This window comes from Denticeps clupeoides, chromosome 2 (assembly GCF_900700375.1).
Source record: "Denticeps clupeoides chromosome 2, fDenClu1.1, whole genome shotgun sequence".
NCBI classification, from domain to species: domain Eukaryota; kingdom Metazoa; phylum Chordata; class Actinopteri; order Clupeiformes; family Denticipitidae; genus Denticeps; species Denticeps clupeoides.
Genome location: NC_041708.1, coordinates 9731344 through 9746559, shown reverse-complemented (window position 1 = coordinate 9746559; position 15216 = coordinate 9731344). Strand labels below are relative to the sequence as shown.

Sequence of the window (15216 nt, the reverse complement as noted above, 5' to 3'; positions counted from 1 at the left end):
TGACCTCCTATAAGCAAAAGTCTCCAGATAGAAATCAATACTGGGCTCGAGTTCAGAGAACAGCAGTATAACAGAGATGCCACTTTCTCGCTATACATAAATGTCATTTTTAAATGAAGTGTCAGGAAATTCAGGCAAATGAATGTTTGATGAATATTTGCTACTTTGGACTAGATTTTTTGCATGTTTCATTCTTTGAAGAGCTATGGCTTTTTGCGCTCACTTCACTCCAAATTTTCCCCGCTCCTTGTTGGTGAACTCATCTGTATAGCCCTCCCACCGCAAAAGCTCATTTGGATAATACACTCCGAGTCGTGCCTGGAAATGACTTTGTCCGCCAGGCACTGGATTTGGAGCTAGTGACTTTGCACACAGCAGCAGTTTTATTGCCCAGTGTTCGTGCACAGACACATTTTAAGAATTTGAAGTCTATTAGGCAAACGCTGCGAAAAAATTAGTCGGGGAAGTTTTTACGTTGCAACGCTGTCTCTAATGACCATAAATGCTTGTGTTGTGTCATCCAAGTGCCCTGTGAGTAGAATTCGGACCGGTGTTTAGCTATAATGGAACTCTAATGCTGATCTCTAATTCTGAGGGATGGAGCACACTTGTTGTCTTGGGTGAGGTTAAATGCGATCATAAATGGTGGCCTAGCGGTTAAGGAAGCGGCCCAGTAATCAGAAGGTTGCCGGTTCGAATCCCGATCCGCCAAGGTGCCACTGAGGTGCCACTGAGCAAAGCACCGTCCCCACACACTGCTCCCCGGGCGCCGGTCATGGCTGCCCACTGCTCACTCAGGGTGATGGGTTAAATGCAGAGGACAAATTTCACTGTGTGCACTGTGTGCTGTGCTGCTGTGTATCACATGTGACAATCACTTCACTTTTTAAATAAAATGTGTTCTCCTACATGCTGATGCACATTTTTTTTAAAGAGTTGGTAAAAAAAATACCCTTTCTGAACTTCCTTCACTTTTAGGGAAAGGTGTATTCCATCACTAAGGTTGCAGCGAATCCTGGATAACATGAGGTTGGCCTAAAATAAACACAAGAGAGACATAGTGGACATAGCAAAGCCTCTGACGCGTCTTGACAGCTTTAACCTTTGGAAGCAGCGGTGTCTGGTGGACTGGACTGATGAAAGCAAGATTGAGTGTCCTCGGGGCAGCTGAAGTCCTCGACCGTAAATCAACTCTTGCAAGCCCAGAGTGAGCGTCCAGAACAGGACAAGCTTGTGTGTGTGTGTGTGTGTGTGTGAGAGAGAGAGAGAGAGAGAGAGAAAGAGAGAGAACTGCTGTCTATTTTCAAATGAATTTGGTATCCTGATAACATCCTGTTTCAACAATAGATAAAAGGATCACTGTTGGTGTGGTCACTTTTTGTTGAGTTGATACTTAATAAAACAGACACAAAATTCTGATTATTGTTTCAAAGAACCAATATCAGAATAACGATATCATTTCTAATGCTCAAAAGTGGGAAGTTGGTATATGACATTTATGTAATAGTACAGTGGTATGAAAAGTGCCCAGATTTTTTATTTATTGTGTTCTTTAAGTAAAGAGTTTCATTATGAAGGGAGAAAAAAATTTAAACCTACATTGTCATTGTGAAACACAGCAGCACAGCACATGATGAGACAATGAAATGTGTCCTCTGCTTTTTCACCATCACCCTTGGTGAGCCGTGGGCAGCCATGACATCGTGTGAGGAGCAGTGTGTGGGGACGGCACCAAAGATTGACGAAATTGGCTGCAGCTTCTCCTGTCGCAGGCCTGTTTACTGCCACACTGTACTGTTCTCAATCAAGAAATCACTTTAATAAGACCTGCTTGACAAAGTGATCCTCAAACCAAAAGATCCTCAAAAGCTAAACATCATACCAAGGTCCAAAGAAATTCAGGAACAAATGAGAAAGAAAGAAATAGAGATCTCTCAGTCTGGAAACTGTAATGAAGCCCTTTCTAAAGCTTTGGGATTCCAGCGAACCACATTGAAAGCCATTATCCACAAACAGCGAAAACATGGAACAGTGATGAACCTTCTCAGAAGTGGCTGGCTGATCAAAATTATAAAGAGTGCAGCACGGACTCATCCAAGAAATCACTAAAGACCCCACAACAACATGCAAGGAACTTCAGGCCTCACTTGCCTCAGTTAAGATCAGTGTTCATGACTCCACCATAAGAAAGAGACTGGGCCAAAATGGTGGCAAAAATAAAAGAGCATTAATGCCCGTCTCAATTTTTTCAGAAAACATCTTGATGAGCCCGAAGCCTTTTGGAAAAATACCCTGTGGACTGACAAGACGAAAGTTACATTTTTTGGAAGGTGTGTCCCCCGTTACATCTGGTGTAAAAGTAACACCACATTTCAGAAAAAAACCATAGCGTGTCTGTGCAGTGTGTTCAGACAATGGGCTGGGTGTTTGTTGCACAGTGGTTCTGGGTAGTTCTGGTTGAGTGAGAGCTCGGTGTGGAGGCGCGGGGGTTGCAGCTGGCATGAGTGAGGCAGACAGCACTCAAATAAAAACTTTTAAACTTCACCCCTGTGCCGTGTCTGTGCTCGGACTTTACAATACCAACAGTAAAATATGTTGGTGGTGCTGTGATGGTCTGGGGCTGTTCTGCTGCTTCAGGACCTGGAAGACTTGCTATAATAAATGGAACCATGAATTCTGCTGTCTACCAAAAAATCCTGGAGAAGAATGTCCGGCCATCTATGTGTGATCCCAAGCTGAAACAAACTGCAGCAGGACAATGATCCAAAACACACCAGCAAGTCCACCTCTGATAGGTTAAAGGAAAACACAATGAAGATTTGAGTGGCAGAACCGTAACAAAACTGTAACCGTAACCGTAAAGGGTGGAAGTAGCCTGGTGGTAACACTCTCGCCTATGAAAAGGAAGACCACAAAGTCACAGGTTCAAACCCCACGTACCATTGTGTCCCTGATCAAGACACTTAACCCTGAGGGTCTCCAGGGGGACTGTCCCTGTAACTACTGATTGTAAATCACTCTGGATAAGGGCGTCTGACAAATGCCACAAGTGTAAATGTAATTCTGCAAGGATGGGCGGGCCAAAATTCCTCCACAGCGCTGCAAAAGACTCATTGCATGTTATCGAAAATGCTTGACTGCAGTTGTTCTAAATAAGGGTTGATTTCCCCCTAGTTATTAGGGGGAAATCAATTTGTCTAACAGGGCCAAGTAGGCTTGGTGATCATAAAATCTTTCACTTAAAAATCGCATTTTGTGTTTCCTTGTGTTGTCTTTGAATGAGTTTCAAGCATGGAAAAAACATGGGAAACGTGTCGAGAGAAATTAGATTGTAGAGTTAGATTGTAGGCAATTGGATTACAAAAAATTCTAACGGCAAAAATTGCTGCCTGTGGTATGTTTGTCTGCGTATGTGCAGTTTTAACGTTATGTCTTTGCTTTGCTTTGGAATATAAAGACATTTATGGTTCAAAAACAAAATGTTTCCTACAAAACAAGGATCTAAACATTGTCATGCCGAGAGAAGCACTGAATAATTTCTCTTATTTTCCTGAACTGCATACGAGAGTGTGAAACATCCTTATTCTGGCTGACTTCGTAAGCTAAAAGGAGAGGCTGAGACAGGAAGCGAGGAGTGCAGACATCAGATGGATTTCAGAGATTCTTCAACCTGAGGGACCAGAAAGAACTGACGAGATTTCCCTCTCTTCCTCACCATTCGGTGTTTGTGGGGCGTCTCTGCTCGACTGCAGATGTTTTTTTAATGCTGCAAAAAAAAAAAAAAAAAAAAGATCCGGGTTAGATCCGGGTGTCATGAGACGTTGACGGCTGCCATTAGCAGCAACCAGTTGACCGCGTCTGTCTCTTTAAGCTGGGAACACTGGGCTCACATCACACTGGAGGCCGACACTCTCAGTCACCGACGCAGAACCAGGGATCCATGTGCAAATCCTTTGATGGACTCTCCCTCAGTCCCACTTTGGAGGGGGGCGACGTCCCCGTTCAGCACCACCGGGGTCTGCTGTGAGGAGGAGGAGCCGACACCCTGCCCCCCGCCATTCTCAGCCCTGAGCTCCTCGACGCGGATGTGGGACAGTCGTTCGCGGCCCGGCTGTGGAAGGTGCTGCAGTAATGCACCGTGGCAGAGGAGGCTGAAGACTGCGAAGCGCGCTGCGCTAATCCATACTGACAGCAGGGCAGGCGAGACATTATAGACAAACACACACACTCGTGGCCTCCCAACAGAAGAAGACAACTTCAGAACGTGGCCTTCCAGACGTTTTTGTTGTTGAGCACAATCCTCTAGTGACGGTTTTACCACCCTGCCTCCTTTGGATGAAAACTGTGTCCTTCAAAGACTCTCACTCCTTCGTTCCACAGAGAGACATGTCCCATGCTCACGGTAGAGATGTGAATTCTAATAGCTGCTAACATGATGGCAACACACAACAGGGGCTTTGAAATATTGGATAAACCTTTAGGGGTAGTAGTTTAGTTTAGTTTGTAGTAGTGTTGTAGTAGTCTGGTGGGTAGGACACAATCATATCAACCAGAACAGCACAAACTTACAGGTTCAAACCCCACTTACTACCATTGTGTCCCTGAGCAGGACACTTAACCCTGAGTGTCTCCATGGGGACTCTCCCTGAATCTACTGATTGCAAAGTCACTCTGAAATTGCTGGAATGATTGGGTGTCAGTAGAAGGTTAGAAAAAGGTGAGAATCAGCAAACGTAAAGACAAGCTGCTCCAGGAGTGATGGCAGGTATTTTTGCTGCAGGCCATCCTTTTGCATACGGATTTGTTCGTTTCCATGCCCTCTTGCAAAACAAAGGGAGCTTTTAAGTGAGTCATGGTACTCAATTACTTGCTAATTGCACAATTCATTTATGCCAGTATGGCACACTTGGCATGACTGAGATAGAGCGGTAAGTGCATGAAAGGAGTTTGAGGTGGTGTGGTGGAAATTCTTCCGTCTGGGGAGCTGCAATAAAGGAAGTCAACTGAATTGATTATCCAAGTTTATTTTACCGCGCACGGGGGGACCCACAAGAGAACTTGCCCCCCACTTGATTACAGTTCACAAGCATTTATACATCTGGACAGTGGCGCCCACCAGCGTCAAAGAACCTTTCCTTTATCAGATTATGTCCAGCTTTTGCGTCAAGATTTTGCATCAACAAGGTCAGACCTAAGATACACAGTTGTTTTCTTCTGACTGTTCCATGACCAAAGGTGAAAGACGTGGAGTGTCCGGGCCTACTACATTTTCCTTCCACAGTGGTCATGCATTGTGGGTTGATTTATTTCATTTTTAATTTGCCACAGGAAACCCAAAGATGACCTGAAAGCGGGGTGGTTAGACTCTTGCCCAGTTTCAGACCCCACTTACTCCCATTGTATCCCTGAGCAATTCACTTAATCCTGAGTTGCTTCAGGGGGACAGTAAACACTGACTGTAAGTCAGTCTGGATGAGGGCATCTGATAAATGCTCAGTGGTTATTTATGACAGTGTTCTGTATGAAGATTAAAGTGCTTCTAAGACAGATATACGTATAAGAAAGTCTAACACTGATCCATTTTCATCCATCCACTCTGTGCAAGACCCTTGGTGACTGATCACCAGTGCAACTGGCCTGGCACTAATTTACCCCAGTTAGGCCGTATGGGCTTTATGGACCTGCTGAATGAGCGGAAAATCCTGAAAATTACTGAATGGCTTTTGTATTCCGACCATTAATGGTTTGTCACACTTAATAGTCCTCATTAGACGCTCATTAGACATCATTAGACGCTTGTTGGTGATTAATTTTTTTGGATGCAAATACAAGTCACAAGTGACACTGGTTGGGTAAGTGGCACAAAGATTGAAATAAAGTCTGCAGTATATTGTGTGTTTGTGTGTGTGTTGTGTTGGTGTTTGTGTGCATGGTGGTTGGTGGGTAGGACAGTGACTCCCCTCCAGGTCTCTGCATGCAGATGACATCACTGCATCCAACAGACCCTTGCTGCCCAGTCCCATAACTCACTCTGTTGTGTGTTATCGTGGAAACGCCATGCCGTGGTCATTCGGCCCTCAAACATCCTAGATCCTTTGCTGGACACTTGTCCTCAAGACAAAGCTTGAGTCACATTCAGCAGAACACTGGGGTATGGCGCCCCAGGGATCGGAAAGGCTTGGGGCATGATGGGATATTGTGGAGTCTAGGTCGTAGCACAGCCGTGTGCCTCAGGGCATGACTGGGTGTGTGTATCTGTGTGTGTGTGTGTGTGTGTGTGTGCGAGTGTGTGTGTGTTTTGGACCAGGAATTGTTGAACTCAACAGTGACAGAGAGCTTTCAGGCAGCCTGAACCACCTGCTGCGGCCTTCAGGCTGCCAATCTCTCTCTCTCTCTCATTCTCTCTCTCTCTCTCTTTCTTGCTTTCTTTCCCCTTTTTTCTTCCTCCCTCTCTATCTCTACCATCTGTCTCTTCATCCCCATAGTATTACCAGTTTCTCTGTCTTGTCTCTCTCTGTCTTCCTCTGCTGTTCTCATCGACTTTGCATCCCGTGTCCCTGTTCTCCTTCTCTCTCTTTCTCTCTCTCTGTCCCACTGATTCTCTTATTTTACAGCATCACAGAGCTGAATGCTGCTTTGAAATCCATGCCCCTCAGTGCTGTGTGTGTGTGTGTGATGGGGGATTAAAATGCAACTTGCTCTTGTAGTAAGCAGCCTATCACTAAATAATCATAAACTTAATTCAGTCACACGACTAAACATCCAAACACGCATGCAAATGAATCTGTAAACAGGAACGGACGGGTCAGAGCCAAACTGGATGGTGACCACGATATTACACAAAAACACAATGCAGTCAGGAACACAAACGCGTTGCGTTGCCACGCCCACCTTCCTAGACAGAGTTAAAAGGGTCGGACGCACAGCGTTTCCCATCCAATTAGCACCACCGACCGCAACGCTTGTAATATAATAGCTGAAGTGTCTACTGAGGAGGATTCCCAGTGGGCTCTTCCGTAACTGGGCGGCCAGCACTTGAAATGGGTCAACTGGAAACGAGCGTCTCTCGCCATCTACATCACATAATCAGTCTGAATTCTGACTGAAATGTTAGAATCAGAATTTCAGGTTTTGTGAGACGTGCAGGTTTGCACTTAATAGGAATTAGACAATGCACTGAAATAAAACAAGCATTACATAGTAACACATGTTATATACACCTGAACAGCTAATCCACATTATTTACTGTTATCTGGGGTGGTGGCGGCCTGTCGGTTAAGGAAGCGGCCCCGTAATCAGAAGGTTGCCGGTTCGAATCCCGATGTGCCAAGGTGCCACTGAGGTGCCACTGAGCAAAGCACCGTCCCCACACACTGCTCCCCGGGCATCTATCATGGATGCCCACTGCTCACCAAGGGTGATGGGTTAAAAGCAGATGACACATTTCGTTGTGTCTATTGTGTGCTGTGCTATCAGTGTATCAAAATGATAATCATTTAAAATAAATGATAATCATATCAAATAAAATAATGGACAAAACATTATTGAAAACACCCAGTATGCTCAGACTAAACATTATTTACAGATGCAGATTTATTATTAGTTACTATGTTAATATGTTATTAGCTACATTCTGGAGTGTTTGAACTAGTTTAATATTTGAGAGTTCAAGGGGTTTTGGGAGAATTCTGGATCAGGCCTGACTGTGTCCTCATTACACAATTAGGCCAAATTGGAAAAAGAAACATAAATGTATTAATTTATCAGCTATAATTTCCTTTTGTTAGACACATCATCATTTAAAAATGTTGGGATATACAGTACAGACCAAAAGTTTGAACACACCTTCTCATTCAATGTGTTTTCTTTATTTTCATGACCATTTACATTGGTAGATTCTCACTGAAGGCATCAAAACTATGAATGAACACATGTGGAATTATGTACTTAACAAAAAAAGGTGAAATAACTGAAAACATGTTTTATATTCTAGTTTCTTCAAAATATCCACCCTTTGCTCTGATTACTGCTTTGCACACTCTTGGCATCCTCTCGATGAGCTTCAAGAGGTCGTCACCTGAAATGGTTTTCCAAAAGTCTTGAAGGAGTTCTCAGAGGTGTTTAGCACTTGTTGGTGTCCAGCTCACCCCAAACCATCTCGATTGGGTTCAGGTCCGGTGACTGTGGAGGCCAGGTCTCCACTTTTTGTTATGTACATAACTCCACATGTGTTCTTTCATAATTCTGAGGCCTTCAGTGAGAATCTAACAATGCAAATGGCCATGAAAATGAAGTGTGTGTGTGTGTGTGTGTGTGTGAATGTTTTATATATATATATTTTTTTTTTTCTTTACTCACCAGGAGTGTTATGATGCCCACAATGGTATTGCAATACTGGTATTGCAATACACACAGAAAATATATTGCTGTTCTTCACATTTTTCACAAAATACACCTTACTTGCTGAATGCAAGAGACAGGACACAGACACCTCACCTGCAGGACTCCTTCTTCTCTTGCTTTGTGTCTAAAGAGAATTAGAATTCTGGGCCCATGCTCAAATCACATCTCATCTTAGAACAAAACTACTTACGCACTATCTGTCTTTATCTTGGACATTTTAGCTTCAATTGGCTCATAGTTACAGTTTGTCAATGCATGTACGCTGGATGAAGAGCTTTGAAGGATTTTTTTTTGGACCATATATGTGTGTGTGTGGTGGTACATAATTTAAATTCCAGTTAAATTCCCTACTTTTGCGTGTCTTCTCAGATGGGATATGAATCTTCCCCCCGCCTCGGTGCCCTCCTGCAGTCCCCACTCTCTGTTGCTGCCCTCCATCACTTTTCATCTGGAGAGGCTGTTCTTTCCACCCACCGCAGCTCTGCAGTACAGGCCTACAACCGTGAGTGGCGATCGCTTAATCGATGAACACACCGTGTTAGCAGAATTTAAACCGACTGCGCCTCTCTGTGCCGGTGTACAGCATAAAACAGGAGAATGAGTGAAGAGTCAGGGGTTATATATAACCTGGCTTGGTTTTTACTAGTGGAAATTCATTTACTGCAATTATGTAACAAACTAATTTAACAGAGGCTGTGAACTGCTGTTTTTTTTTTTGTTCAAATTCAAGTTCAAGTGATCTTTATTGTCATTTCAGCTAAATACATATTAGACAGCACATAGTGAAATGAAACAACTTTTCTCTGGAACCTGGTGCTTCAGGTAACATTTAAACAATTTCAACAAACTTTTGGATCCGAAGAGGCCACTGTAAGCTTGTGCCATGCTTCCACAAAATAAAAAAAAACACTTGACACAGTTAAGTACTATTATATTTATTTAATATTAATTGATTAATATCAACTTATTGAACATTTGGTTTGAAGTTCAACCATTTTTTGAGTAGACGGGACTTTACTATGTAATTATATGTAATAATTCTGTAAATATGTAAACAAATTCTGTAAATATGTAAACAAATTCTGATACAGGTTTGTCTACAGAGCTTATTTTTTTTACAAACATTATATCTGCACATAACAAATCTAGATATTGCAAATATTTCACAGCATGATGAACTTCTCTTAACTCCAGATGGCACCGTGTTAAATAGCAAAAATGAATGTGATCATTTTGCAATTGTTTTTTTTTTTTTCACATTTTGAAAATATTGCTTTTTGAAAATTATGCACAACTCTGTAATGACAAGATATGACTAGCGATGTGTGTCTGGGCCCAGGCGGTTCAGTATTCTCTGATTTCTGTGCTTGTGTGCAACCTACGTTCTTGCAGTGGCTTGTCCACTTAACATTTTCAGGCAGGTTTTATAGCTCTTAAAAGCCATTCGCACTAACTGCAGGATGGGAGTAGCGTTTCACTCGGAAGGCTGTTCTGTCAGCATGCTGCGGGCTTTTTGGGTGCCGGCTCTGGTTTCTGTACTTAACACAATGAGCTCCTGAGGTAATTAATGGCTCCGTCCTGTTTCTGGCCTCTGCGGTAGACACATGGCCAGCTAATTGCAGGCTTGGCTTTCTAAAGACGTGCGGAGTGTGACCCTTGTCTCGTTCGCAGAATTCGGCCGCTGTCTTCTGCTGACCTTTTACGGCTGTTAGGTAGATTTATGGCCAGCTGAAGAGCAGAAGGAGTGGATTGATCCACATTTCACAGCGGAGCCACATCTCCAACCTAACCTGCCTCTTCCAGAAACAGGCATGGTTCTCAGACTTTTCACAATGATTTAGAACTGGCCCTATTAGCCCTATTTAATTATTTACTTTTAATTAGCCCTATTTAACTTGTTTTCACAAGAGGATTATTTGAATCTTTTCAGAATGTTTGTCTTACGTGAAAGTGATTATTGTTGTGAAAGTGAAGTGATTGTTATTGTGATACACTGCAGCACAGCACAGAGTGCACACAATGAAATGTGTCCTCCGAATTTAACCCATCACCCTCAGTAAGCAGCATGCAGCCATGAAAGTTGCCTGGGGAGCAATGTGTTGACGGTACCTTGCTTAAGGGGACCTCAGTGACCTTAGAATTAATTACATAATACTGGGTTCTCTTGTAAAGCCTTCCTGCCTCCTTTAACCTCCCTGGGTTGAGCGACATGTTTTGCAACCGGCCTCGGGAGACACCCGGAGCTATTCAGTACAGTTCAACTGAATTTCTTTCAGTTTTATTCCATTTTTTTTCATTGACGACATTACAGATAATCCCAGTGGCGAGCTCGGGGTCAAAAAATCTAATTTGATCAAAATGTCAAGGCCTGTTTAATGTGAAGAGGTATGTCTGGAGAGTCCATGATCCCCAACTTTCCCAGTTTTACTACTGAAATCCAACTGGTGTGTATATATTGTAAAACACACAACTGCAAATGTGTCAGTATTTAAATACTTTTTAATAGGAAAGAGGAGCAAAGGGACTGAGTAGTGCCAGAGTTCATATTACACTCTCCATCAGGGGGAGCACCTACACACACACATATTTTTCCACTGGCCTCTGCACGTGTTTTAATGCAGTATGGTACGTCTGTCTCGTATCTCTGAGGACTCAGGATGGGGTGTTTTAAATTGTTAAAATGAAACACCAGTTGGAGGTTGGCGGTGAGGCTCACGTGGTGAAGCAGCTGATCCGCCGTGACCAGTGAGTGGCTCTGAACGTTTATACAAGGATGTGAATAGATCTGTTCATATGGAAATGGTGTGAGCTTTCTGACTGGTGTTTGTGTTTTCGTGTTTGTGTGTTCACATGTGCGCTTACAGATGAAGTCTGCGGGTGTAGCTGATGGCGGACTCTTCACGGAGAGCTACTGTAACATCTGTAATGCGCAGCTCATCTCTGAGTCACAGCGCGTGGCACACTACGAGGTGAGCAGTCCAAGTTAACACACACCTACGCACACACACCTACCGACCACATGGTCCCACACACTGATGAACATTAACAGCAGCTTCAGTCAAATGCATTGACAGTTTTTACAATTTTACGAAGTTTCTTTTCACTTCACTTCACTAAGAACCGCAACAATAGTGTTTTTTCATCCATCATTCCTTCCTTACCATTCCTTATGTACCTGTCAAATAGCAAATATAGGTTTTGTTGAGTCTTAAAAGACCAAAATAAGCTATATATTAATATTTTAGTAATAACAATATGATAAAATAATGCGGAATTGACATAAACATTACATATTATTCTAATTTTGATTAGAATGTGTGTGTGTGTGTGTGTGTGTGTGTGTGTGTGTGTGTGTGTGTGTGTGTGTGTGTATATATATATACATATAAAAATGGATACACCTTAATAAAATGGGAATCGTTGGTGACATTGAACACATTTTATAAGTGGTCAGAAACTTGTAAATAACTCATGAAAGAATAAAGTTACCAAAAAACCAAGCACACCATTGTTTTTCTTGTGACGTTACTAATAAATTTGATGTGTCATATGACCCTCATCCTATTGAAAAAACAAAAGTTGGATCCGACTTCAAAATGGCTACTATGGTCACCACCCATCTTGAAAAGTTTGCCCCCTCACATATACATATACTGCCACAAAGAGGATGTTAATATCAACAACCATTCCCATTTTAATAAGGTGTGTCCATATAAATGACCCACCCTGTATATATATCTTGTTAGTTCTCACCTCTTTAGATGTTATTTAGATCTTTTATATCCATCTTACATGAATGTGATGATGACCTGAACCTAACTGCATTGATTGAGGACCAAGATGAGCCAGTCTGAGAGACCCTGTTCTATAAAGCCAAAGGGGGGGCTGGGACGCTTGATTTATGAATGCATGAATGAGTGCTGATGTAGTTGAGATATATAGGGAAACGTATGGGCGTTGATATGGTTGTAAATAAATGGTTGAGTGTTGGCTGAGTTATAAATAACCAAGTGGGTGTTCATAAATTGTACTGAGAGATTGGGCTTTGCTGATATGACTATAACAATAGCTGTCATGTTTGTGATTTAAATGATGACAGGTTTGTGCATTTTGAAATGTTTTAAATTGTATCTTTCCAGAAATGGGATTTCTTGCTATATATAGGGTGGTAGTAGCCTAGTGGGTAACACACTCGCCTATGAACCAGAAGACCCGGGTTCGAATCCCACTTACTACCATTGTGTCCCTGAGCAAGTAACTGTAACTACTGATTGTAAGTTGCTCTGGATAAGGGCGTCTGATAAATGCTGTAAATGTAAATATATTGTTTTGTGTAAATGGAGGTCTATTCAGTATTAGCTAGAACTTATTTTTCTTTCATGATCTAAGGAAACTAAGGAATCTAACCCAAGATAGGGAGTAAAAGTGTTGAGGTGTTAAGAGGCTAAGCTTGGCTGTTATTCAGGGCATTGTCTCCTGGAATCTTGGCAGCATTGACAAAAGTTTATATTAAAATGTTTTATTCAAGCTATTTTATGCAACGTAACAATAAGGGGAGGTGTCAGCATAACTGAAATGGCTTACAGCAGCAACACCCTTTCGATTTTCAAATGTCAGACAACACAAATTGTGTTGGTCTGCAATGAATGTTTTGAGGTTTTAGAGAGAATTAGCAGATATGCTCTTGTTAATACTTTAACTGAAGTTAACTGTCATACCCACCCACCTCTTCTGTTTGGGATTCATAGCAACTTGAAGACATTTGGGATATGGTAAGTCAGTTGCACTTTGGTGTGGTCATCAATTTGGGGCAGTGGTGGCCTAGAGGCTTGAATCCCAAACCGCCAAGGTGCAACTGAGCAAAGCAGTGTCCCCACACACTGCTCACTACTGCTCACTAAGGGGAATTTGTCCTTCAATTCAAAATTCCAAATTTCATAATTACGTAGATGTCACGACCAAGGGTGGAATGGAAGGGTAGGAGAAAGGAACACAGTTTATTATTAAGCTATAAAGGGAATGGGCAAAAACAAGCAAGCACGCTTCCTGCTAGAAAACAGTCCCGTTGGGGGCTGTGGTGTGCATCTCTGTAGTGTTGAGGACCTGTGGTGTGCATCTCTGTAGGGTTGCAGATCACCGCTGCCCACTTGTGAAACCCCACAAGACCTATGCCTTGGAAGGGTTGATCCACTTGTCCCTGATCACAGGCTTGACGGGTCGCCCAGGAAAGTCCTTGTGGCTCTGCATGATCCTGTATGGCACAAATAATAAGATAACCAAGGCACGAACCAATCAGCAGGAGACACGTGGAACGAAGAACCCTCTGGCTGCATGTTGGAGAACTGCTCTGTCCATCCACGGTGCACCCTGGGGATATTGGGCCTTAATCACGCCAGTGTTATCAGCGTCATCTGGGTGCAATCAAGGCTTGCTCCTCGGGTGTGCCAGCACCCCTGTGACGCCCCCGAGGAAGCTGTGCATTGATTAAATAATTAAAGTGAAGTGATTGTCACATGTGATACACAGCAGCACAGCACACGGTGCACACAGTGAAATTTGTCCTCTGCATCTATCCCATCACCCTGAGTGAGCAGTGGGCAGCCATGACAGGCACCCAGGGAGCAGTGTGTGGAGACGGTGCTTTGCTCAGTGGCACCTCAGTGGCACCTTGGCAGATCGGGATTCGAACCAGCAACCTTCTGATTACGGGGCCGCTTCCTTAACCGCTAGGCCACCACTGATTTCAATGATTTCAAAAGGGATCATTAATTTCAGTGATTTCAAAAGGGATCATTAATTTACCAAACATATGAAACTATACTAGGGGACAGTTCATAGTCATGTGTGATTATGCTATAAAATCACATCGTCCCCATAGACACCAATAATTTTTTGGGATATGACCCCTGTATCTTAAGTACTGTTTAAGACAAAAACACAGGCACACTGTCACGACCACAGGCTGATGGGGGAAGGAAGTGTAGAGATGGGACATTGAGTAAATGGCATTTATTAATAATAATAACAAAGAAAAACAGCATGAGCAGCATCAGTCTGCTGCCAAACAGTTCCTTATAACAGGGCTCTAACCATGATCACCTAATCAGCCGCACCGGTCCATGGTTAGAGCCCTTCTGTCAGGCTGAGTGGTGCAGGCTGTGGCCCCAGCTGCACCCGGCTGTCACACACACACAAAGATTATATTTTTAAATGGTGATTGATTGTGTCCCATTGTAGCATATTTGAAAGTCAATCCTTGTCCATTTAGTCATGTTGGATAAAGCGTGGATAATTTCTGATAACTTGTAGTTATTTTGAAACAATTGGAGATTTTTGCTATGCTCGTTATCATAAGTTGTTTTTTTGAGTCCTTGAGTCATGTGATGATTCCATATAAGTATATCTTCTATCTTTCTATCTGTCTCTTTACTGTCTTTCCTATCACACACCCTCAGTCACGCTTTTCTCACACCATGGTTCATCACACTCCTACTCCCCTGTTGCTCTCTCTCTCTCTCTCTCTCTCTCTCACAGACACACACAGGAGAGAGAGAGAGAGAGATTACACTCGCACTCTCATCATGCACTCACACCCTGATCTCAGCTCACACTGCTGAGCTTTTAACACCAGATACACTCCCTCACACTCACAGATTCAAATAGCTTGTACAGACACACACACACACACACACATTAACCCTCATAGTGTTATTGCTCTAAAACACACATTTATGACCAACAATGATTACAACATATGCTCTATGATAGTGCATCTCCAAAAATGTGAATTTCCTGAAAAAGGTCATTACATTT

The 15216-nt window shown here is 42.8% G+C and overlaps 1 protein-coding gene across 3 annotated transcripts in view; it reads left to right on the top strand.

Moving 5' to 3' along the window:
• Positions 1–15216, top strand: part of LOC114784859 (zinc finger matrin-type protein 4) — a 66875-nt gene that overhangs the window by 9592 nt on the left and 42067 nt on the right. For 2 of the 3 annotated variants that reach the window (XM_028970637.1, XM_028970639.1), the window contains exon 2: positions 11268–11372. In XM_028970637.1, coding sequence (XP_028826470.1) covers positions 11268–11372 — 105 coding nt within the window. Of the gene's footprint in view, positions 1–8772; positions 8906–11267; positions 11373–15216 lie in introns of all 3 variants that reach the window. The other variant, XM_028970636.1, reaches the window with a different exon arrangement.